Below are 26191 nucleotides of genomic sequence, written 5' to 3'. Positions count from 1 at the left end.
GTACAGTGTCGATAATTTCAATTACAATGCACGTAAGTTCGTGGAGTATCAAATGAAGACTTTATGCGATTCGAGATTTTCTTTCCCGTATCTACATGATTCCTATCTCCCTACTTGCTAATTATACGTCACCTTCGTCCGCTTGAGTTATTAGTTTTATCACAGGCATGATTTACATTTACATTTGCAGTTTTTGTATTGATTTTTTTAGTTTCCCGCCGGATCTTTTTTATAGGAGAAATGGGCTGAAGCAACAGGCAGTAAAAGCTAAATGTAGCACTATTTGCTATAGGTATTTCATGACATCACATTAAATTATGTACATATTAATAATAACCGAAAAATTCATTAAGAAATAAATAATTTGGTTAATCAGGTAATATATGACATGAAACTCAGAGTCGCATTCACAAATTATAGACCACATCCAAATGTGAAAACATTTCTGAAGCTTTGTCAGTTCTTTTTGTCAAGTTTTCAGGAAACAAACGATTCGCTTCTTCGCCTTCGGAAATAAGTATCTTCATTTTCTGGACAAGCTCGTCGACGCTATAGGTGTAGACATGTTCAGTCAGTTCAGAACGAAGTAATTGTTGATCAAATATATTATATTTTGGGGAGAATAAAGATTTTTATGATGCAGTCATCAATGTTTTAACATTTCAACCCTTCCAGTGATCGGATTGACTTGAAATTTAGTAGGTTAATGAAAGTACGATGACAGTATAATAAATCATTAATACTGTGATTGTAGCATGTAGCTACGTATAGGCACGCACACGCCTGCGTAGGTTATATCAATTAATATTTGCGTGTAGTAAAACCTTGTGTATTTGGTAACAAATGTGTGCGTGTAAAAGTCAGCTACGCTAGTTCTCGAAGAAATTGCTTTAAATGCCGTTTCCATATACTCCGTGGTTAACCCTAATCATCGAGTATATAACCAGAAATAGGACGAAGTAAGGGTCATATTATACCTGGTAACACATTAGCGATGCAGCTCTTATAAATATCAACTCTCGTTTGCACTGAAATATAGACAGGCCAACTACTGATCTGTGTGTATATCTCCGTATATTCCAAAAAATATTCTGTATTTATTGTAATAAAGATAATATCTCTAACAATGCCGTGCTGATCTATTCGGTGGTGTGGGAAAACAGCAAAACATCTAATTACAAAACAAACGGAATCACTTTTCATCGGTAATTAAATATGTAATTTTGCAATTTTCGTCCGTTATAGCAAAGCTCAAGTTAACTGGACCATTTGAAGTGGAACACTTGACACCCATTGACGACATCCGTCAATTATTTCGAACTCGGGCTAGGAAATCGGAGCTCAGTTGTCACGACAATGATATGGCAGAATAGTTTCCAAATAAATTAAATGATATGTCTCTATTTCTGGTTATATACTCGATGACCCTAATTATAGCAAGTATAATGCAATGCCTAGTTCAATATTCCGCTAGTTATGAAACATGTCGATATCAATTAAATATCACATCCCTATCTGTAGATTGTCAACTTTTTGCTTTTGTTCCAAGAAGTTTGTGTTCATAGGATTGTTAGCTTTTATGTGACTAGTAATAATAATAATAATAATAATAATAATAATAAGTGGTGGCCTCCACTGAAATAATCCCAATTGTTTTGTCCGCAAATGGGTTAATTCCAGTAAGCCTTTCTAACAGCTTGAGGCGGTTGGATTTCTGTGGCGTGTCGCTTCCAGCACAAATGCAGAAGGCGGTCCTGCTCGATACAGCACGTATTGTTCGCCGATTCTTGGACCTGAGTCCCTGACCCCGGCCGACTGTGCCATTGCCGGGAAATACCGCCTCTCCCATTTAAAAATTCAAAATTAATCTTTTAGGCCTTGGGAGAGGCGAGAGTTTAAAATAAATACGATAATAATAATAATAATAATAATAATAATAATAATAATAATAACGTACACACTCAGCATAGCCCCGCACTAGGCAAACCCTGTGACGCGGGAGCCATGGACACACACATAGACAACCACAAATTACACCCAAACTCACGAGAGAAATAAATGTAGGCCATACAAATATATCCGGGCCCGGGAATCGAACCTGGGACCTCTGCGTGGCAGTCCGACATGATAACCGTTCGGCCACAGAGGCAGTTACCAGTTACGGAGGTTAGTAAAACCTTATTAGATCCAAATAAGTTTGTTATTTTTACCAAAAGTTTTTCATTACTATTTTCTTTTTATTTAATAATTTATAACCAATCAAAATTATATTATCTTAGTACTAATGTAAGATTCGTTTCGTGCGTGTGGCGACACCGGTTTTGATACAAATGTTGCTTGATACCATTTCCATTCTTTTTTTCTTCTGTGATGGCGACCCAAACTGCTGGGAAATTTTCAAATTTTTGAGTAAATGTGAATTTAATAACTATACTCTAGCCAAATTCGATGTAGAATAAATGTCAACAAACAAAAACGTATGATTTTTAGGGTTTTCATTTTCAGTTTCACAGTTACTATACAATTTCAATAATTTCCTACGAAATTAAACTAGATTGTGGATAATACTAAATCTTGAAGCCATGTTTATAATGAATATTATTCAAAGAAGTTTCAAATCACCTAAAAATGACCAGTAATTAATTATTTGTAAAACTGTGTCATCCCTAGTGACTTTTTGATTTGAAGTGAGAGATTGCAAACATTCGAGTTCTAGTGGTAATTCAAGTTCAGAATCGGAAATAGATGCTGGATGATTTTAAATGTGGTAAATTAATATCAAATAAATCTTACAATTTTGTTTCTTTTCATCTACCGTTACCTACCATCTAGCAGTAAATATTAATAGGACGCAAAGACTTATTTTTATTCCTAAATCATACGTATCAATAGGTATTTCGTAAATTTTATAATAATTGTGTAGGTAAGTATTACTTCTACATAACCCAATTACTTACCTATTTAAATTCCAATTAAGGGAGCAGGCCGTAGGCAGAGCAAGCCTTAATGAGCATTGAAAAAAATCTATGCCTAGCAACGTTTTGTCATTAAACATTCTACATCGAATTTGGCTAGAGTATAGGGCTTCAGTTGAAAACCAAAATTTAGGTTCTCTGTAGTACAAAGAGAAACATCTCCATATGAAAATTACGTGCAAAATTAGAGATTTTATTCCTAAATAGAATTTTATTTTAGCCTTAGATCTTATATGATCGGGAAAGTACATCCTATCGTGTAATAAATTGTAAATAATTGGCACATTCTTTAGACAATAACCTTAGGCGTATCGTCTTTTAGTAAGACCGTAATTTAATAATAAAACCCAATTAGATCAAAATTGGTTTTACTATTAAATAACGCAAAACAGGTTTTCCTGCTTCTCCGGTAACTCGCCTAAGTTTTGTAATTTCCATTTTAATAATTTGCAAACGTCAATGGCCCAGGGGTTTGTAATGTTGGCGAGGAGGTCCCGGGTTAGATTATCGGTAGGACTAATTTGGGAAAATTAACTTTTTAAAATTAGTCTTGGTCTGGCGCTCCGAATGAATTATCTGGTACTCAAAGTACATGGAACTCCCTGGTAATAATATATTCAATTATATTCTCAATCATATTAATAAATTTAATCCTTACCGTTTCTTGCCGTTACCTCTTAACCAGACGGGGGCAAAGGATTTCATTCTTGAACAATAGATCAATCCTTCATCTGCGGTGGGTGTAGATTTAGCCTACTACTCTGCCAACCAGGCTCTATTCTGAACACAAACTTCGAGAGCAGCGTACACTTTACAATCATGGCGCCATCGAAGCTTGTATTTGTTGTTGTTTCGCATCGATTGTTTTGTAAATTTCACGTAAAACTTCCAAGCCCTCTACTACTTTGTACATGTCTATCAGGTACAACAAAACTTTTTTTTTATTGCATGACTTGGCGACAGCAAAACAATTTGGCTGCGCTAACTAGAGTGACGAAACAATACGACTGCTCTCCGCGTTAGTCGCGCATCGACTGAGCTTTCTAACTGGCCAAGTTTTATTACCCTATTACTAGAGGTGGGTGTTAAACGAAAAGCACTCAAAAAGTTTGCTTTTTAGAATAAGCACATAAGCACGCTTTTCAATTTACGCGTAAGCGTACAACGTGCTTATGTTTCAAGTTCCGCCGTCTGTTTCCTACACAAATTAATTTGTCAATATGAATAATAATTTTATAAATAAAAATAAAGCTAAAAGCATTTTAGTGAAAAGCGTTTAAAAAGCACGTTTTTTTTAAAAAAAAAATACAACGTTTAAATTTTTCCTATTTGTTACCTTACCGCATATAAACGCATGCAACTGTCCCATTCCTATCATCGGGAAATATGTTCTATATTTCTCTGAGAGACTTTAGTGTTGTGTTCAATATTCTTAATAGTATTGTAATTTATACTCAGATTAAATGAAAAATAAAAACATTTTTCAAATGATTTGATATTAAAAAGGGATAACAAAACAAAACAAGTAAAAATATTTATATCAAAAAAAAGTAACATTCAATTTCGCATGAAAGTTTATAGCCCAACACAAGATTTAAAAAAAAAAACTGGTGAACTTAACGGCATACATTTATTATCTAGCGAGTTTAAGTTTGTATACGTTTTTTAATTTATGTACCTTTGTAGTTACAACAAATGCTTTAACTTAATTAATATTGATATTTTCAGGTTATTACTACATAGTTTTACAAATAAATTAGAAATATGTTTTTTAATATTACAGTACGATAACTTTGTATCTCTTGGCAATCTTCGGGGTTCCGAATTTTACTTCTTCTTTTAATTTTTATAATTTCGACAAATAGAAATTTGAAAATTGATTAAAATAAGTCTTTCCGATGATATGAAATACCACCACGGGAAATATTTTTGGTGCAACTATTGTTTTTGCACACAAAACAGCACAATAAGGATTTTTTCTATGAAATGTTCTAGATAATTTGCACGAACGAATGACACTACTATACCACACAAAGCGACAATAGCGGAATGAGCTCTGATAGGTCTTTCGAGACTTGTAGTTACAATAGGATTAACCACTGCAACTGTATTTATTATTCTGTGATCTACGCAGACGAAGTCGCGGGCCCCAGCTAGTACATAATAAAAACATATAACCAAAATAAAGACTACTTTCTCTGTTTACTTCCAAGTCGAATCGGCAAGAAACCCGACGATAGGTGAAACCCGAAGATTGCTGAAAGATGTCAAGAAAAAAATTATACCGTTATACAGTATAATGTTTGGGAATGTCAATGTATGATCTAGTAAATTTGTGCCTTGTACCTGTGGATTAAGAATTTAAATATAGGTAGTTGTGAACACCGAAAAGGTAACTCTTGTTTATGTTTGTGGATGTGAATTATAGTTGTAGAGTTTGGAACCCAGGTTTATTTGTTTTAACAGACGTTTTGTATCAACTATTTTACGCCTTTTTGTTTATTTTGAATAAAATAATAAAAAGCGAGGTACGAAATGGAGTACTCGGTAGTAATATCGAATAAGCCGCGTACTGACGGTATAGTATTATTATACCTTCTGTATTATTATGAGTATTCTTTGGAAGAGTTTAGATGGGATTCAAAACGTAAAAAACACTTAAGGGCTTAATATTGGAGTCGTTTTCTCACTGCAGCCTGATTTGAAACCTACTTAATCTACATAAAGTTACTCAGCTACAGTTGCAGTAGCTCTATTGCCCTTTGCCTGTAAGATGAATTGTTGGTGTTAGAGTTGGTCTTTACATTAGACATGACTTAAAAGCCTCAATGTTTATGAATCCCTGTGACTTATTTAACTTAGAATTTTTTCTTGGTTCAGAGAGTGACATATGTCGCCAATTGCCTCTTCAACGGTTAGATATGTATGCCGTTAACGAAGATTTAAACTACAGTTCATCTTTTCCTGGTGGTTTTGGGAGCTTGAAGAGGTCGTATTCCAGGAAGCCAATGTTGTGCCAGAAGCTGTGCCTTCCGAAATTAGATTCTACTTTCATTTTCATGTCTGTAGGCGAGGCAATTTCCAGGTACCTTATTTCAGGGCACGAGCAAGCATTCAGTGGTTGCCATATACCCTTTTTCAACTTTGGCACCCTGCAATGTAAAGTTAAATAAAAAATTGATCATCAAGTCATCTGCGCCTTCGAAGCATCGAGTATATAACCAGAAATAGAGACGAAATAAGGGCCATCAATCCCAGGCATCTCGTCAGACAAATGGGTCTTATATCACTTTTAAATATCAACTCTCGTTTGCACTGAAATCACAAATTAGAATCCTGAATAGTACACCGCTAACAAGTAACACGTGTGTACATCTTCGTATATTCCAAAAATATTCTATATTTATTGTAATAAAGTAATAAAGACAATATCTCTAACTATGGGAGCTATTCCATTCGGTGATGTGGGAAAAGCAACAAATCATCTAATTACAAAACTAACGGAATTACATTTCATCGGTAATTAAATATTTAATTTTTCAATTTTCGTCCACTATAGCAAAGCTCAAGTTAAACTGGTCGATTTGAAGTGAAACAGTTGACGACACCCGTCAATTGTTTCGAATTTGGGCTGGCCAATCGGAGAGCAGTTGTCACCGGAATGGTTTGGCAGAATGGTTTTCTATTACTGGTTATACATATACTCGATGCTTCGAAGTCCTCACTGGCTGAAGGGGTCCCAAATCCGATTCCCTGTAAATCCAATTTTAGAAATGTACTTTACCACATTGGTTCTTGTCTACGTGTTCTGGCAATGTCTCAGAGCAAATTCCGTTGCTCTGATAATCATAGTACAGTACTTCTCTGCTTTGGCAACGAGTAATTGTTGTGGTAGTTTCTAGACATATTATTATAATATTATGTACGACTACACATAATTATATAAAGGGCTGTACAGAATAATAATAAAACCCACACTTATAGCCCCGCACTAGGGAAACCCTATATCGCGGGTGCCGTGGACATACGGATGTATATCTGCGTGGCCGACCAGCAGCTTGATTTTGATTGCCTCCACCAATCGGAAACTGCGTCTCTTCCAAGTCGAGGCGCATAATTGCGATTCACAGTTGGCCGATCGGGAACCCTGACATTTCAAATCGGACCAATAGCTGATTTAACTCACAAATTAGAAAGATATAGTAGGAATTAGGTTCATCTTTTCGTTCGGAAACCCATCTGATTTCGTGACTCGGATGGGCTACCTGATCTGATCGATTCCGATTGGTATCAAATTCAGCATGGATGGTAACCGTTCGGCCAGAGAGGTACTTAATAGTTACATTTTATGGGGCACTGGATCAATATAACAATGGAAGTAGATAGAGAAGGCATTTGCTCGCAGTGGGACAGTGCAAACTTTAAGGTGAAGTGACTTGAGAAGAGAGAAGTTTTGACGTACTTCGATCACGATCTTCGATTTTTCGATGTTAAAAAATACGAATTAGGGCCTATGGACACGGAGTATTTTATACGGCGCCGTAAACGCACGTCGTTGTCGCGTATAAAATAAGCTGTGTGCATAGGCTCCTAAACTTGTTTTTTTTTATTGATAATGAAAATAGAAGCTATCGGTAGCGAATTATTGAGCTTGAAACACGATTTACTAGACTTCCCTTGATAAAGAACTTTTCCCGCAAAATTTTAGCTTTTTGACTGCGTTCATCTAAAAATCAGTTAAATTGGATTGTTATTACAGATATTTCAATGAAATTTACTCTCCATGTTTCTTGATAAATACGTCAGGGGATTATGAACTTATTTTATTATGAACTTATTTTATTTGGCAAAAAAAGAGAGATCACAACTATATTACCCAGTAGTTGCAAAGTTGTACAGGATGTCAATAAGATTGTACGCCATCTTCTTGTCAGTACTGGTGCTAAAGGGCGCGAGTTGGAACTTGAATATATTGAATATGTCATCTGCGTGAGCGACCCCTGCAACCCATGATGAGGTTAAAAACATAATTCGTGGTATACAAACCAGAGTGGACGCCCAATAACGTACACACTCAACATAACCCCGCACTAGGGAAACCCTGTCGCGGGTGCCATGGACACACACATTGACAAACACAAATTACACCCAAACTCACGAGAGAAATAAATGTAGGCCATATGAATATTTCTCCCGGCCCGGGAATCGAACCTGGGACCTCTGCGTAGCAGTCCGGTAAGTGTTCGGCCACGGAGGCAGTTAATGGCAAAAATAAATGGTGGAACAGATGTCTCTGAACTGAGATCTTGCTTTCATATTCAATTAGTTTTGCATCTACAGGCCTACCGCTTAACTGAGTTGGTTCCTGAGGTGGCTGCGCGGTGCGGGAGAAGTAATAGTTTACGTGTTATGTCGTGCTGCACACAGGATAATTTCACAAAGATTTTTCTTCATGAAAATAACAAGTTGGTTAAAAAAAGTGCCATGTAAACTAGAGACCAGTTACGAAAAGTGAAACGCGAGTGACGGGCTGTGCGCTCGCAGTCGCCTTCGCTCACTTTATCGCACCCCACCCGCGCACAGCTCAACGAACTCGGACTTAGGTTCACTACCTAATTCCCGTTGCAATTTTAATTATTTAAATATTCAAGTATTTATCGTGTAATTATTAAATATATTTGACGGTACAATACTCAATATCCGAGAATGACCGAGAAGAGTGTCTCATCCTACGAGGATGAGTAGCGGACCACTCAGCTACATCCCGTTTCACGGCTTCGTTACGCGTCCTCGTACCGCCTAGCTACCTCGCACAGCTTTGGTGGTAACCATCACACCGTTTCACAGCGCCGCTACACACACTCGCACATACCAGGCCAGTGTGGCGGCATTGGATAAACCCTCTACTTAGAGCTGACCCATGCGTAGTAGTGAGATGAAACCAGACAACCGGCACACGTTCCATCAGCTTATTATTGACTATCATTTTCTATAGTAATTTGCGGGACTGAAGAAATCGGGCCATGGGGACAAGTTTTTGAAGTTGTGTTAGAAATTACTTATACGTAAACTTGTTATGGACAAAGATTACGATGATCGTGGTGAACTTACCGTAGTTCTCCTTGTTTTGGGCCATGTCGTTGCTAATGCTAATAGATCCACGATACGTGTACTTGTAGAAGAATACAAGCTGGCCGGACTTCAACGCATGTAGTTGCGCCTGTTTTGCTATGTCTGCATTGAACAGGCGGTCACTGAGAGCCTGTAATGGTTTCAAATAAAAAAAGCGTCGTATTAAAGTTGTGCGGTTTTCATATTCGTGTAAGCCCGGCCATACGACCGCATAGCAGACTACAATCTTCTTAAAATCTTCTTCTCAATTCTTCTTGTACTGCAAGAGCGGTACGTGTATGTTGATCATTGGCTAATTGCTTGAGCAGTCCGTGTATGGCCACCCTAAGGCTTACATTTAAATTTCGCGCTGTTTGCAATGTTAAATACGTCATTTATGAAGGGCCCCTGTTATTGGCGGATGTAAGCACTACAAGCTAATTTCGTCCTGCTCACCAAATCAAAAATGCACGAGTACCTATGTTCCCTAAAATATTCAGAATAATTAATTCACATTTGCACTAGCCGTTCTAAAATCTAATTCTGATTTTAAAGCAGCACCCGCCTACTACGCATACGCTCACTCACGGTTGCGGTACGGTGTTATGCTGTGGGGCCATAGCACGGAGGCAAATGATGTATTTATCTTGCAAAAGAAGCGTCTGCGTATTCTAGTTAATATAGGCCCAAGAATCAGTTGCAAACCATCTTCCAAAAAGAACAAACTTTTGACCCTTCCCTGCTTACATACATTCACGTTGTAAAGTTTGTGAGACGTAATTTAGCCGATTTTAAATTCACACCAAGTTCTCGTCGCAACGACGTATTGATACTTCCGAAACCAAGATGGAATTATCGAGTTCTTAGGTTTTCGCGATTCTTACACATAGGAAATGAAACTATTTTCCCGGATTTAAATCGCGTATATTTGTTTTTTCAAACAAACCGACGTTTCGGGACCTTTACAGGTCCCATGGTCACGGTTGACTGAGGTGGTACGGTCTTCAACCAGTTATGTCTAATATTGATGCAAACCACCCTATTTTTTCCACTATAGTTACAATAGTTATTAATTAAATACTTTATTTTTAATTTTACAAAGAAAATATTGCAATTTACGCTATATTAACCGTGACCATGGGACCTGTAAAGGGCCCGAAACGTCGGTTTGTTTGAAAAAACAAATATACGCGATTTAAATCCGGAAAAATAGTTTCATTTCCTACAAGATGAAATTATTTAGAAATAGCCCGTACTATAGAGCAGTTAAAATATATAATCAAATACCTCTGCGCGTTAAAGATGAACGAAAAGAATTTTTTTTTCTTTACTAAACTAAAGAATTCCTTATAGAAAAATGTTATTACTCAGTAAATGAATTTTTCAATGATAAAGACACCGATTTAAATTATTAATGACTACTTTACGATCTAATCTATGCAAATGAAAATAAAATTGCTAATTAAGTATGATGACCAAGAATTAATGTTGAATTGTTCTTATCTATTTATTTTAATGTTTAAATCATGTACCCATTACCTACTCAATGTCTTGTAAATAAGTAATATAAATTACTATAAATTCAAATATTAAATTGCAATGTCCGAACAGGGTCCGTGTACTGTCACTGTGATAGTTATTAAGATGAATTTTACACAAATTGTACATGCAACAATAATGAATAAATAAACAAATAATCAAAAACTTACAAATTTTTGTATTACATTTGTAACAAAAATAGCTATTTGGCACTCGTCGCTACATCTGGTGTACTACGTGAGGCGCTCTTTAAGTTTCCGGAATGAATAAGAAAAAAATACTATAAATGGTCAGAAATAAATTTATTGTTTCTCAAAATATTCTCCGTTGGCGTTAATGGACTTTTTCATACGAATGAACCAATTTTGAAAACATTTATGTCACTCCCCCGTGACAATCTCTGAAACATATTTTTCATACTCTTCGACAGCCTCTTCAGGTGATGAAAATCGTTGACCGCGTAACTGGTTCTTAATTTTTGGGAATAAATAAAAGTCACAAGGTGCCAGGTCGGGACTGTACGCGGGATGTCTCATAAAGTCAACGTTATTCACCTTCAAAAATTCATTTGTCAGTCTGGCCGTGTGAGCACTGGCATTATCGTGGTGCAAGATGATACAGCGTTTGCGATTATTTTTCCGGAGTTTGTCAATAACTTCCGGCATACAAATGGTCGTGTACCAATCACTATTCAGGGTACAACGATTCTCCAAAGCAACAGTAGCCACGTGTCGAGTTTTATTAAAAAAAGAAGCAATCATCCGTTTAGAGGCATTTTGCACGCGCGCCGCTTTGGTTGGTTTCGGCTCATCTCGAAAGACCCATACGCTCGATTGCCGATTTGTTTTGGGATCGTAAATATAAATCCATGTTTCGTCACCTGTTACTATGTTCCACATCAAATTTGACGCTCCTTCGTTGAATCTGGTAAGCATGGCATTGCACCAAGTGACGCGATCCGTTTATTGAACCTCAGTCAAATTGTGTGGGTTCCACCGAGAGCACAGCTTTTTCACACCACAATGTTTGTGTAGCATTGATTGTATTTGACTCATGCCTATGCCTAAAGATGCCCAAATCTCATGGTATATCACATGCCTATCTGTTTTGATCATACGGCGCACAGCATCGATGTTTTTGTTGTTCACAGCAGTGGACGGGCGACCATCACGAAATTCGTCACTGAGATTCACACTACCGCGTTTGAATTCTGCAAACCAGCTATAAATAGCCGTATTGCATGGTGCTTCATCGTCAATAGCAGTTTGAAGCCGAGCGAAGCTCCGCTGAGCTTTTAATTTACACTTAAAGTCGTAGAAAATCATACTACGAAAATTTTCACGAGTTAAATCCATGGTGATGTAGACAACCCATTTTTAAAATGACTTCTACAGCCAAAGAGTTCCATTTTCAAATGTGGTAATTACTTTTAAAATATTGTTTATGTAAGTGGCCAGTTCCGGAAACTTATAGTGCGCCCTATGTAATAGGTAATAAATACCCAACTACATTATCTTGTATCGTGATTAGCAATCTTCTTTAGATATTTATGAGTACATAAAGGAACACTGTGACGTACTGTTCCTATATATTTTTTTATTTTGTGGTAGGTTGAATTACAAATTTTAGCTTACTTCAATCAGCAGGTGAAAGGTCTCCTTATGAACAGGCCAACTTTCGAAGTACTCCTGCTTGATTTTCTGTGCAACCTCAACTAAGCGCTCCTTGGGCAGAGTGTCGTTATAAACAAAAATATAACTCGCCAGAGTGTTCCAGCGACGCTCTAGGTCATCAAGACATTTAGGGTCCGTAATGAATGCTGAAATCATTAATAAATGTACACTTATAACACAACGTAGTAACAAACCCTTATACTAAGTGACAACGAGCACATATTCAGTTCGGATTAACACCTATAGATGGCGTGGCAATCGAATTAAAACGCGCTATCAAAGTGTTCACAGCAAAATGGGAGTTTTGGTTCCGAGAATAATCCTTACAATTAGAAAAACTATAAATAAAGAAGTACGAGAGTAAACGTTTTTCTTCAGACAGCAAATTATAGTAAAGGAAAACATGGCGAGAATTATGATCTGACGTTTACAAATGACTAAGGATGTTCCGATACCACCAAAGTATCGATACCTACTCAAATGAGTAGTAATCAATTCGTCCAGCGATACTAACCATATGAGCACTTCATAATATCGATACTTACTCAGATCGATACTTTTTTAGGAGACATAAAATACTTTAAATTTTAGCGGCGCCATAATAACAAAAAAGTAATACTCTTTTAACAAGCACGCACTGCACAATTAAACAAATAAATGTTTTTTTTTCTTTTTTTAAAGTATAATAGCTAAATTGATACAATCGATACTTAAATCCGCTAATCGATCCGATATTTTGATAATCGATTATTACTGCGAATTTGTCATAAATTTGTCCAAAAGTAAACGATAATTTATATAAAAACTGTAACACAAAAACCCACAAAACTACATAAGAACCCGCCATTTCTCTTTGTGAAAAACGGTGAAAATGGAAAGGAAAATAATTTGGAAAAAAGATGGTCTTTTCCTGAGAAGTGGGATTAGGGTTTAAATATTTACGCGTGCACGTTTCAATTCGATACCAGTATTCTTCTTCCGATACCCAGTAAAAATCGAAAGAAGAGATTCGATACTAAAAGTACTCGGTATCGAAACAAAAATATCGAGTACTTACTCGTATTTACTTGTATCGAATCATCCCTACATATGATATAACAATAAAATAGAATAAATCTGTCTTATTGGAAACCTAAATCAAACAAAACAAAATTTAGATATAAAAAGCCTAACAAAAGCCGGACACCGCCTAATTTGGCCAGATACGGATCCAAAAAGCCTATCAATGTTCGGTTTAATCCGGACCCCTGGCAGAACTATATGCTTTTATGACTTTTCTGAAGTATCCCATAAGTTTCAGGGTATTTATCAATATTATACCTAAAATAAAACAATTAGAGAATTCTTACTCGCGGCAGGGTATAAGCCCTCTTGAGCTGTGATGCTGGCAATTAGAGGCAGTCTATGCATTGCTCCAGCCGTCGTCAATACGTGTGGGTAGTTGTTAAGGAAGGGTTTCTTCACGGAGGGCGCTTCTATCGATGGAACAAACGCAGTAAACAGGAATGGTCTCCAGCCCTGGCGTTGGGAAAGAATCTGGTTAATCATTATTAATACAAAAATCGAACAATCATAAAGAAAAATTCCTCCGACTGGACACAAAGAAATATTCCTTAGGCTGAACACGAACCGGCGACATTGCCATACCGAGGCTATCGCTCTCCCACCTGAGTTTCGAAACAAGTCAGCACACCTTACGAATCTCTATAGTTATATATAATGTTTCATATATTTCTCGCGAAAATTCACCAGTTTCTTGTTATTGTCGATATTGTAGATTTGTACGACTGTTTGTTATATATTTGTGTATATAAGTTTCAAGAAACTTGAAGTTGGCAACCACTTATATTTCGATTTGTTCTCGGCGAAGTATATTGATTCGCTTGTTTATAATTAGGATCCTAGCTAATTACAACTCAGGGGACTTTGCGACTTTTGTCGACGTTGCGACGTCTGAGCTGTGACGCTGACGCTGCGTCGTACTACATATAAACCAGAACGACATGCCACACGGTGCCTCGTAACGGCACGCGGCGACCAGGAGACGAAGCGGGAGGGGTGCTGCGTTGCGACAGTAACCGGCGTTAGGTTGCGATACTGTGTGATCACTCGTGTGGCACTCGGTGTGTTCAAATCATATTGTTGCGACGAGACGTAACAACGACGCAACGCCTGTGTGGCATCGTTCTTAGCGCTCATTCAGAGTGGGTCTTGGCGTCTTCCCTTTCACAGCGCGGCTACTAGCGGGTAGATTCACACGTCGAAACCGCAAACAGACGTTAGACGCTAGATCAAGCACTGTGAAAGGCACGGGCGGACCGAGTCAAGAGATACAGGTGCCGGCACGCGCGGCCACTGTGAACGCTACAAGCGTCTACGTACTACTACGTATTTGACTTAGACGCATCTGCGTCCGCACCCGCTCTCGTCGTCACTCTGAATGAGGCCTTAGTTGCCCGAATTTATACAGGAATGTAAATTGGCGATAAGTACGGTACCGTCTGTTTTTTTGTCACATCAATTTGCGCCATCACGATATCTTCTCCTGGAATCTCTTGCAGGCATTGCAGAAGTTCCTTGCTAGTAATGTACGGACATTTCACCACATCAGCAAGTTCCTTTGCCTTCTCCAAAGGTTTGGTCTGGTGAGCCCAAGAACTAAAAGCCGTTCCACTGGCTTGAAATCCACTAGAGAACAATCCTGGAAACAGAGTTTTTGAATGAGTTAATTTGTTGAGGATAGTAATAAAAACTCCGAAAAGTAAACAAAAAGTGAGCTTATTCAAAATATGAAAATTTACTGCACTACCTACTTAGCCACCAAAAACAACCTAATGAACTATTGAAAGTTCCTAAAACTCTCTGACGGTATACTACTCCACCAGTTTATTTTACATTTTACCGAAATCTATTGCTAGTATTGAATTGTTAGCCATTTTTGTCGTAAAATACCAATTACAACTTTTTTATTTTATAAATAATAAGTGCGCATTTGACCTCCATCTCACCTGATTACAAGTGACAGTGAGATCGACGATGTAGCATGCACCTAAATAATGCCTATTCACTCTCGCCTTGAAAAGGTTCAAGTTATAACGTTCGAGGAACAAGACCGCAGGCAGGGAATTCCAGTCGCTAGCTTAACGCTTCGTGCGAATCCACAACATATGAACCCCAGCTCACGTCTAGATCCCCAATGATGGGAAATGCAAGTCCGTCACACACTCTCCGTGATTTATCCTGTAGAATACCGATAAGTAGGCAACTTTACAGCGGTGTTCAAGGCTCTACGGCGATTTAAAAGCGACCTCACATATTTCATAAATTTTGGTGCTTGGCAAATTATTATACAGAAATACTATTATGAGTGACACCATAGGAGATTCATCGGAAAGTTAGTATTTCTTTCGGAAGTAGAAAAGTAAATTGTTTGATGATTCCGTCAACAGACATAGTACGATCGTACGATTATAGTTCTTCCAAATGTTTCTTGTGCATGAAAAAGTACGGCTATGACGGTAGTAGGGTATTTGCCGTTGTGAGATAATAACAAAATCAAAATGCGCGATATTGATTGCGCAAGAGAAACGCTTTCCAAAACACTTACACTAACACTTAGGTACTAATTAATAATAATAATTATAATAACGCACACACTCAACATTGCCCCGCATTAGGGAAAGTCAAATTTTCAAAATCTTGAAAACCGATTCACAATAAAACCGTTATGCTTAGGGAATTTTGAACGCTCCTAAATTGTTATAACAAGATTGACGGGGAGCTGGGTTTTACAGCAGAGGCATTTAAAGTTCTAAAAATAAAAAGCGATAATTTAAAATCAAGAATTGTCTGCAGCTTTGTGATTGACGAAAGGGCTATTCGACAACAAAAGCTTTTTGACGGAAAAAAGCATCATGGCTTTGTTGACTATGGTTAGATGAAAAAAATGATTGCCAAAGTTTGGCTTCCTCAGCATTAATATTGCTACTGATGTGCTTAAACCAGACGTGGAAGCTTCCAATAGGATATTTTTTTAGTCATGGTCTCACTGGAGCAAAACTGACCTTAATAAATATGGCATTGCAAAAAAGTACTAAAGCCAATATTGATATTGTTTCAGTCACATGTGATGGCTGTCAGACCAACTTAGCTGCAATGAGAATTTTGGGTTGCGAACTCGACGATCCCAAAAAATTAAAAACCACATTTAAGTACCATACCGCTGTAAGTGATGCAGTGTTGATATTAGATGCATGCCACATGTTGAAGTTGGTTAGAAACAGTTTCGTGGCTAAACAAGTCTTTATTGACACGAATAGTAAAGAAGTCAATTGGAAGTATGTAAAAAGTCTACAAGAATCCAAGAAGTTGGGGCTACGTACAGGTAACAAACTGACCAGCCGTCACATAAATTTTGGCCAGCAGACAATGAAAGTTAAATTTTCCCCGAAACTTTTGAGTAATAGTTTCGCACAATCATTACAAGCTTGCAAAGACTTGTTGCCAGAATTTACTGATAGTGAACCTACCATTCATTTTATAAAGTTGTACAATGATATGTTTGACGTTTTAAAGTCGAGAGATCCTAAGGCATATGGGATTTAAAAAGACACTGAATTTAAACAACAAAGACGAAGTATTCAAATTGATTGAAGATTACAAGGACTATATCAGTACCCTCAAAGTAAAAATTCGAACAAAAAAAAAACATTTAAACGAAGACACCTTGCCGATTATAACGATAAAAACAGAATTTAAACCAGTTCTTGCTTCTAAGTTTTAAAATTGGGTTTTTGGGGTTATTGATTTGTTTGGAATGTATAAAAATTTTGTTTGTTCAATTAGTCGAATATATTTCGACCTATTATACATATATAGGCTCTCTCAAGATCATCTTAAATATTCGGGTGCATAAGACAAAAAGGATGAAATAATAACAATCCCAATGTGTTACAATTTAAATCGGCCTACAAAAAAATGTTAAACCACTTAGAATTGAAATCAGCGTTCACAGGTAACTGTGTGCCGCTTGAAAAACTCAATATTTTGACATGTACGCCTGAAAATTTTGAAGAAATAAACGTGTATACGATTGGCTTTCGACAAAATGAAGACGTTGTAGAAATAATTACGGGTGAAGCTAATCTGGTGAAAGAATGGGTTGAGCAACAAAATATTGATATAAATAATAGCCTCATGGTAGGTTATGTTGTTGTAAGGTTGGGAGGTGAGTTTAAATGTGAGCTATGTATAAAAGCTTTGCTAGCTACTGAAATTCTGTGGCTTCACAAGCTAATTACTATTAAGGACAAAGGCGGTCTTTGCTAACCAACGCAACAGGTTTTTGATATTTGTTTAACTTGAGAAGCCGTGATTAGACTGGCTATTACCGTCTCAGGTGCCAAGTCTTTACACCCTAAATATTAGCAACAAGAACTCCGGAAATACTTCAAGCCAATTCTTCGATAAGAGAACCTGCATTTCACGCAGTGGAACACCTTTCTTGATTGTAAATAGATCATTCTATTTTATTGGTTGGGTAAGCGATTGTTCGAAAATATATAAAAATAAGATTATATCACGAAAGTAAAATGTTCACTTTGAGCAACAAAATACAAAATAAAAGATAAATGTACAATAAGTTGACGCTGCACAGTGGCGTTTAATTATTTGTAATAAAGTACCCATATTTAAATTTTTATTGAATTGATATTCAATAATTTTTTTGTAAAATTACTCCATTAGTTTGTTATTAGTTATGCAAAGATCAAACACTTAGAAAAAATCCCTTCGATCTGGCCGGATTCGAGCCGACGTCTTCTAGCAAACCGTGCTAGACGCTATGCCAACTAATCCACAGAACGAACCAGCGGACCTCACGAATTTTTGTATGTGCTTGTTGTCGTATCTTTGTATTTTGTTTTTCAAAGTACCTATACTTTTGGAGATTCCCAACACTTGTTTTTCCCTAGTGCAAACTCCAGCTCTCTCAAAGGAATATTTTTAATATTATGTTATTGTACCAAAACTTTTGTACTTTACCTTTGTAGAGAGTAAGAAACTTTTTTGTATTTTATTTATTTTGTTGTGTTTGTAGCAGACATTTGTAATATGTACCCTTTTCAAATTTGTATCCGTTAAGTGTGAGACTTTTAATATAAGGAATTCATTGTTGATCCTAGTTATGTTTTTTTTTATAATTCGATAAAGTTAGAATAAAACGGTCTTCCAACAAAATATCTGTTTCTGTTAAGGGTGAGGCCACACGAGCGTAATTTTGTGAGTTGTGAGTTGCGTAGTTTGAGTTGCGTAGTTTGAGCTGCATTCGGTTTCAAATAAAAGTACGGTTTGTCTCACACGACGACGCAAAATGAGTTATTTGCCGATTCACGGGCGTAATGACCACTGACTTTCGGCCGCATCTTGTGACGGGCTGGCATGAGTGGTAGTAGGGGTGAGAGAAGGGGTCACTTTGATATAAGCGCTTAAAAAACAACTGAATAAAATACGTTCGTCTGGCGCTCCAACCGAATTTCGGTCGAGCGCAAACTGCGCAACTCAAAACACGCAACTCACAACTCACAAAATTATGCTTGTGTGGTGTCACCCTTAATAGAAACAGATACTTTGTCGGAAGACCGTTTTATTCTAAAAACATAACTAGGATCAACAATGAATTCCTTATATTAAAAGTCATCCCTTCAATTTAAAATTTATTTGAATGTACTATGAATTCCTATCGTGAACGCTCAAGTTCAAACATTTTCACGTACATTTTACGTACTCGTTCATTCCATTTCTGATTCCTATCTTTATCGACCAGTGAGGCTACAAGAAATTAGGGAAAATTTTTTCTAAACCGGTAACAATGGTCGTGTCCCATAAATACAATAAGATTATTTCATTTTTAACATAATAAGTTTCACATAAGAAAAAACGAGACAAATACATAAAATTTTAATCGGTTTCAAAGCTAGTGTTTAAATTTGCAAAGTGGTGTCACATTTTAGACAATTGTTTGTAGGACATTGTGTCTCTAGTATTATTTATGCTCACTGACCGTTATACTCCGTCCAACGATTTAGTTAACTTTTAAACTAGTGGAGTAATTTCACAAAAAATACAATTATTTTTTGTATATATATATCAATTCAATAAAAATTTAATTAAATCTTTTTCTGTTAAATTCAATATGCAAACAGTTTGAATTCTAATCCATTAGTGATGTCGTAATGCATTTGCGATTCTATTTTTTATAACAATCGATTTTATTTACGCAGAAGTTTTATAATCCAGGAAGTATTGCATTTTTGTTTCTATGCTTGTATGTCAATAACTACGGAATTCCGGAGGCATGCATATGTTAAAAGTTAATTAAATGGTTGAGAATAGAATAGAATAGAATACGTTTATTTGCCAGAATACAGTAATTGCAAAGGTCTCAAGTAAAATTAGGTACATTGTATTCAACCTGCAAGCAGATGTGCAAATGTTAATGGATTCAATGTTTCTTTAGTCTCTATAGTTTCTAATTAATGTAATGAATTTGTAAATTCTAAGTATTCTTTATTACTATAGAAGCAATGTGTCAAAAGCCATTTTGTCAATTTTAATTTAAAAGTATGTCCTTCTAACAATTTAATTTCGTTTGGTAATTTATTGTAAATAATTATACACCAGTTGAAGCAGTTATTCTTATAAATTACTTTATGGCAACGAGGTTGGTATAAGAGATTCAAAATTTTTGCTCTAGTTTGCCTTTGAATGACTTCACCGCGTGTTTTAAAATATTGAGGATGAGAGTTGACAAATACGAGTTGACAGATAGATAGATATGAGTTGACAGATATCCCTAATGTACATGCATGGCAAAGGTAATATTAGCCTTTTGAACAGCGGTTTGCAACTGTCATCGAACCACGCACCTTGGAGTATAGTATTACAATTAGCCTTTGTTGCAATTTCTTAGTTTTTCGGAACCTTTATTATTTTCCATTTGTTGATTGTTGTACCTTTTCAGTTATTGGAAAACTTTTGTTAATTAACCTTTTGGGTGTTCTTTAGTAATACTTCCACGACTAATATTTAAAAGTACATAATTCGGCACTTACCTTTCGACCAAGGTGAAAGATAATGATAGTGAACGGAAGCTGCGCCTGCAGAGCTCCCCGAGAGTAAGACGGTATCAGGATTCCCACCGAACGTTTTGATGTTATCGCGTGTCCAACGAAGTGCCAGCGATTGGTCTTTAAGTCCAAAGTTGCCGCTTATTATATTGTCGTATGTACTCAGGAAACCTGAAATATAGAAGTTCTTCTGTAAGAAAGCAAAATACCTACATAAATAATGAAAGAAAGGAAACAGATTTATTTAACTACCACAAATGACACAAAAATTATTTTTTATAAAAAGAACCGACCTCAAAAGCTCGTGGAATTACATTTTTTGCCAAGTTTTCGAAAGGAAAGTGCGCGAAGCCAGATTCATCTCCTAGTTTGACACCTTAAAGTACTAATCACACAGATCAGGGCCGTGCCTGGAACGTGGACGGGCCGAGCTTCGTCAGGGGCTCAAAAAAAGTCGTTGCGTATATTTTGTATGAACATATTCGCACATGACCGTCTAGTACAAATTAGCACGACCCGTCCACGTCTCGGGCATGGCCATGATGTGTGTGGTTAGTCCTTTAGAGGTGGAATATTTTCTTCAAATTTAAATAGGACCAATACTGAGGTACTCTTTCCAACAAAAAGAGAATCATCTAAATCGGTTCACATGAATCTACGCGATTCATGTGAACCGAACTACACACACAAAAAACATACAGTCGTGTGGTAAGAGCATCGAGTAATAACCAGAAATAGAGACGAAATGTCATTTAATTTGTTTCAAAACTATTCTGCCAAATCATTACTGTGACAGCTGCGCTCCGATTGGACAGCCCGAATTGGAAAGAATTGACGGGTGTCGTAAATTGTTTCACTTCAAATCGCCCAGTTTAACTTGAACTTTGCTATGATGGACAAAATTACATATTTAATATTGAATTACCGATGAAATGCGATTCCGTTTGTTTAGATGTTTTACTGTTTTTTCCCACACCGCCAAATGTAAGTGCACACATTGTTATAGATATTATCTTTATTACAATAAATACAGACTATCTTTGGAATATACGGAGATGTACACATAGGTCAGTTGTTGGCGCTGTACTTTTCCAGCTTTCTAATTTGTAATTTCAGTTCAAACGAGAGTTGATATTTAAAAGTGACATAAGGCCCATTTGCCTGACGTGTTGCCAGGTATGGATGGCCCTTATGTCGTCTCTGTTTCGGGTTATATACTCGGTGTATAAGACCCTGTCTCGTCACAAAAAAATGTTTAGAGTACTAAATTTCCAACCTAGCGGTCCCAATCTATAGTTCAAAGTGACAACGACGAAGTTAAAGTCCATGAAGTTTTGTGGGCCGTGGCTGCTTCCACTACCGAACATGAAAGCGCCACCGTGTATGAACACCATTACAGGCATGTTGGCGCAGTCACGGACGTGTGGAGTGTACACGTTCACGAATAAGCAATCTTCGGAGCCTGGAAGATAAATAGAGAAGATTGGTTCATCACTTAGTATGTGGCATTGAAAACAATAAAATTACTCGAGTCCATGTCTGGGAAAGACCGGAAGATCAAGAGTGATGAATAACTCCTTATGAAGGTGCAAACTGTCAAAATAAAAAGACATTTTGACAGTTAGCTTCGTCATAAGGACAAAGTTCAGACATAATGATTAAATACGATTTTAATAGTTTTGTAATAATTTTTAAACAGTTTATTTTTTAACGTTTGTCAGTTGTGTAAGGAAGTGATAAAGAGAATGATGTGCTCGGCTATAATTGGCTTACACATTAGTATTTGTGTTCTTATCGAAGACTTGGAAAAAATCCTTCGGTCCCTGTCGCGCCTGACGGTCTGTCAACTGAACTTATGGAACAAACCAGCTGACCTTACAAATTTTCATTGTGCTTGTTGCTCATGTTTGTTTTTAAAGATTTTCGTGTCGTAGGGGCATCTGTGGGAAATCTATGAAAGTTTTTCTTCACTCGACTTATCTTTAAATGTTAAGTGTGTAAAGCTGTTGCTGAATTAATAAATAAATAAATTACTAGTACCAAACCGTTAAAAAAGGCGAAAGAAAAAACTCGAAGTTGGAGTACCTCCAACCTTTTTTGAGGTTTGATGACCTTTGACCTACAGGAATATTGGAAAAATACTCAATAATAAGGAACGTGCATTTAAATAACTAGAAACAGAGGTGTTCTGTTAATTTTTTTTGGATCTCAAATCGCTTATTATAATCGTTTTTTATAACAAACCAACATTTCACACACTTTACAGTTTTTACGGTCACGGCTGGTATTTTGCTTGATTTGGATTGTTTGGAATGATGGAAGATGGAAAAAACAAACATACGCGATTTTAGATTAGGAATAAATCGTGTCATTGTGCATCACAATAATGGGGTGCACGAAAAGAGCCTTCCCGCATGACGTACCATTCATTTCCTATATCGTTTCACCACAATGCAATGCATTATAGTCCATGCCATTCATACGATAAGAAGTAGTATCGTTTCTAATATGTAGTAATCTCGAAAACCTAAGAACTCTATACTATGCGTGTAGTTAAACTTAAGAGGGAGCATGCCAAAAAAGTTTTGACGTTGGCTCCGCCCAAATTTGTGAAACAAATATATGCCTGAGGTTCGCGTGATATGCGACAGGAGATGTTGAATTTTGCGCATTAAAAGTACCAAATTCGTTTTAGCGGAATAACTCTAAAACTAAAGGGATTTAAAAAATCCGTAGTGACAGTTGTCGATCACGCATAAATATAATTAATTATCTAATTTTTGTCCTAATAACCTGTAGCATTTCGAGGATAAATCGAAAAAATGTGAAAATTAGAGGTCATTTCGTGATATTTATCTATCGAGGAAACTTTATTGTTTTATGTTTCTGATTAATGTCTATGCTTGAATATATCGTGTAGTTACTCATACAATATTTTATGTTTAACTTTAAAGTGGATATACCCCTCTAAAATCAAATCGAAGATTAGGAATTTTTCCTTTGCTCCCTCTTAAGTCGTAAGTAATATGTGCTTAACATGGTTTGAGCAATACATCTGATTCCTGTCAGTTCTACACACCGAGCGCGCCAACCCGGTGACACAGCCTGACACAGACTAATCTAATCCTGACATGATTCTAGATGTTTCTAGGCTGCCGACACCATCTCAGGCTGTGTCGCCGGGTCGGCGGGCTCGGTGTGTAGAAAGCTAAGTGTACAAGCGTTATTTGTATTTTCTCGGACTCAAATTGGGCTTAGTTTACAAGCGATATCGGAAGTGGGTCCGAGTTTTCTAGATTTGTATAGCCTCGGATTTGGAACGAGGGGTCTACTCTCGATTTCCGTCCGACATCCGTCCGAAACAGTTACTGCCAAATAAGCAATACTTGACCAAATGAAAAGACGCGTGGTGCTGAATTTAAAAAATGTTTGATTGATCAAAACCTATTATGCGATTTTGAAATTGGTAAACGAATAGTTATTTGTTATGCAAGGCTGCAAAGTTGTTGTTTGAAGCGAGTGCTTGTATTGAAACCTGAATTAGCAAAGGGGCCTAAGGGTCGTATTCTAGAACTCTATTCAATGCTCAAGTCAGGATTGCACTGGCAACACAAGCATCGGAAATACGACCTTAATGGCAAGGACTTGAGTAATATTTTCAGTGCTCACTGCAATACTCAAGTCCTGACTTGAGCATTGAGTAAAGTTCCGGAATACGACCCTCAGATTCAAAAACAGAATTCTGAGCGTAGACGCAAAACAACTTACCTAGCGAAACAGAACTTTTCACCTCACAATATCGAGAAAAATGGTACTTAGATGAAAGAATTGCACTATATTAGTTTTATGGTTTTAATACCAAATTAGTTATCGTTGTCAATTTAATGTCAACATGTCAATAATAAGTATAAATTATATCAACGGATTTACATTACAGAGATAATGTACGACAAATCGCGCAGTTGAACGTGACATTGCGTGTTTTTTATCAAAAGAAAAAGTTAGGTGCACCACAGACCATCGTCAAGTTCGAATTTCAAAAACTTTTTCCACGCTAGTGTGGAAAAAATGCTTTTGCGCGCAGATTTGTAGTGAGAAAGAAAGTCTTTCTGAGCAAGTGACGTGAAAACGTTATTTCCATACCTTTTTCTTCGATGACAAAAATACAAGGAGCCTTGAATTGTGTGTCGGGGAGTGTATTAAAAAATGTCAAATCTCGATTGTTTAAGTACTATTGTAACGGTTGATGACATCTTTCATACAGTATACTCATAACACTTCGATGACCGAGATGTCCCCAAACCGCTTGGGCCAGGGTGGTAGACAAAGGCTTACACCCTTTTCTTAAAGAAGACCATCCCCAGCAATGGAACGTATTTGTTGATGATGACCTTTAAGACCTTACCGATGACCTTGTCCTGAAAGGGATTATACTGCATGCACACATTGCGGGCGTACGTCGCGTCGTATATTCCTTGCCACGGAAGGGGGGGCCACGGGTCCTGAAAGTATTATTCAAGGGAGGTTCAATATCTGGAACTTTAACTGCCTCTGTGGCCGAACTGTTACCATACTGGACTGCCACGTAGAGGTTTGATTGTTGGGCCGGGAGAAAAATTAGGATAATAAATATTTGTATGTTTATGTCCGTCTACATTTATTATACTTGTGAGATTGTTAATGTGAGTAAGCTTGAAATGCTGGTGAAATTACAGGACCATGGAACTGATCAACTTATGGCTCAGGATGACAGGCGCATTGGCAGTGTCCCTCGGATTTTTGCGATTTAAGGCTCTGAGTGGCACTGCAACTGTTATGGACAATGGTGTAGCTTACCATCAGGCCCACTTGTTCGTCCTGTCATTTGATATTATTAAAAAAAACATTAAAAATTCGGCTTTATCTCAGGAATCATAAACAATTCCAAAATATATGTAAAAAATATCAAAAAGAATCTATCCATAAATTTATGTTAGCGTTCATGTGTTCAAAGAATTATACACATAAAAATCCATTTTGTGTGTAAAAAAAACAATCACAGCGCTAGTTTCGTTACCTCATTTTAAATATTTCAAATTGTATTATGATAAGATAAATAGTTTACTAAATACAATATGGCGTCTGCGAGCTTAAAAAAACACACACTTCTTTGTCTTTTTTTGTAATTCGGTATAAAAAGTACAGACGTGATACTACGTAACACGAGTTATCAATTTACGCGTTCAAGTTTCTAGTCTAGTTACATTTACTTGTTATTGTTCTACGTTACTTTTATGGTAACGTAGAATAATATAGTATAACGTATTTTGAAGCTATGAGTGGCAACTTTTTTAAAACATGTGGTGGCGATGAATTAAAGAATATGGACAAATTACTGTTCTCAACTTACATATTCTACTGAACATACATATTCTAGTGTACTCAATATATTTATTGTATTCATATGGCACATAAGATCATAAAAAAATGTATATACACATAATATGAGCCCTGGAACCGAACGGTTATTATGCTGGACTGCCACGCAGAGGTCCCAGATGCGATTCCCGGGCCGGGAGAAATATTAGTATGATTCACATTTATTCCTCTCGTGAGTTTGGGTGTAATTTGTGGTTGTCTTATGTGTATATCCAAGGCACCCGCGATACAGGGTTTCCCTCGTGTGGGGCTATAAGTGTGTGCGTTATTATTATTATTATATTTATTTTAGACTCTCGCCTCTCCTAAGGCCTAAAAGATTAATTTTGAATTTTTAAAGGGGAGAGGC

General features: G+C 36.8%; 1 protein-coding gene across 1 annotated transcript in view; it reads right to left on the bottom strand.

The window, feature by feature from the left end:
- Positions 1-4592: 4592 nt before the first annotated feature.
- The window catches only part of LOC113235674 (venom carboxylesterase-6-like), a 42338-nt gene continuing 20739 nt past the window's right edge, over positions 4593-26191 (bottom strand). Inside the window, exons 3-11 of the mRNA XM_026471510.1 lie at positions 24830-24926; positions 21701-21886; positions 20410-20595; positions 14797-14999; positions 13648-13816; positions 12260-12444; positions 9087-9237; positions 7852-7975; positions 4593-6127 (exon numbers count right to left, since the gene is read on the bottom strand). Coding sequence (XP_026327295.1) covers positions 5923-6127; positions 7852-7975; positions 9087-9237; positions 12260-12444; positions 13648-13816; positions 14797-14999; positions 20410-20595; positions 21701-21886; positions 24830-24926 — 1506 coding nt within the window. The 3' untranslated portion in view covers positions 4593-5922. The remainder of the gene's footprint in view (positions 6128-7851; positions 7976-9086; positions 9238-12259; positions 12445-13647; positions 13817-14796; positions 15000-20409; positions 20596-21700; positions 21887-24829; positions 24927-26191) is intronic.

Source organism: Hyposmocoma kahamanoa, unplaced genomic scaffold (genome assembly GCF_003589595.1).
Source record: "Hyposmocoma kahamanoa isolate Upper Pololo Valley unplaced genomic scaffold, ASM358959v1 88, whole genome shotgun sequence".
Taxonomy (NCBI): domain Eukaryota; kingdom Metazoa; phylum Arthropoda; class Insecta; order Lepidoptera; family Cosmopterigidae; genus Hyposmocoma; species Hyposmocoma kahamanoa.
The sequence above is the reverse complement of the archived record's forward strand: the minus strand, read 5'-3'. Positions and strand labels throughout refer to the sequence as shown.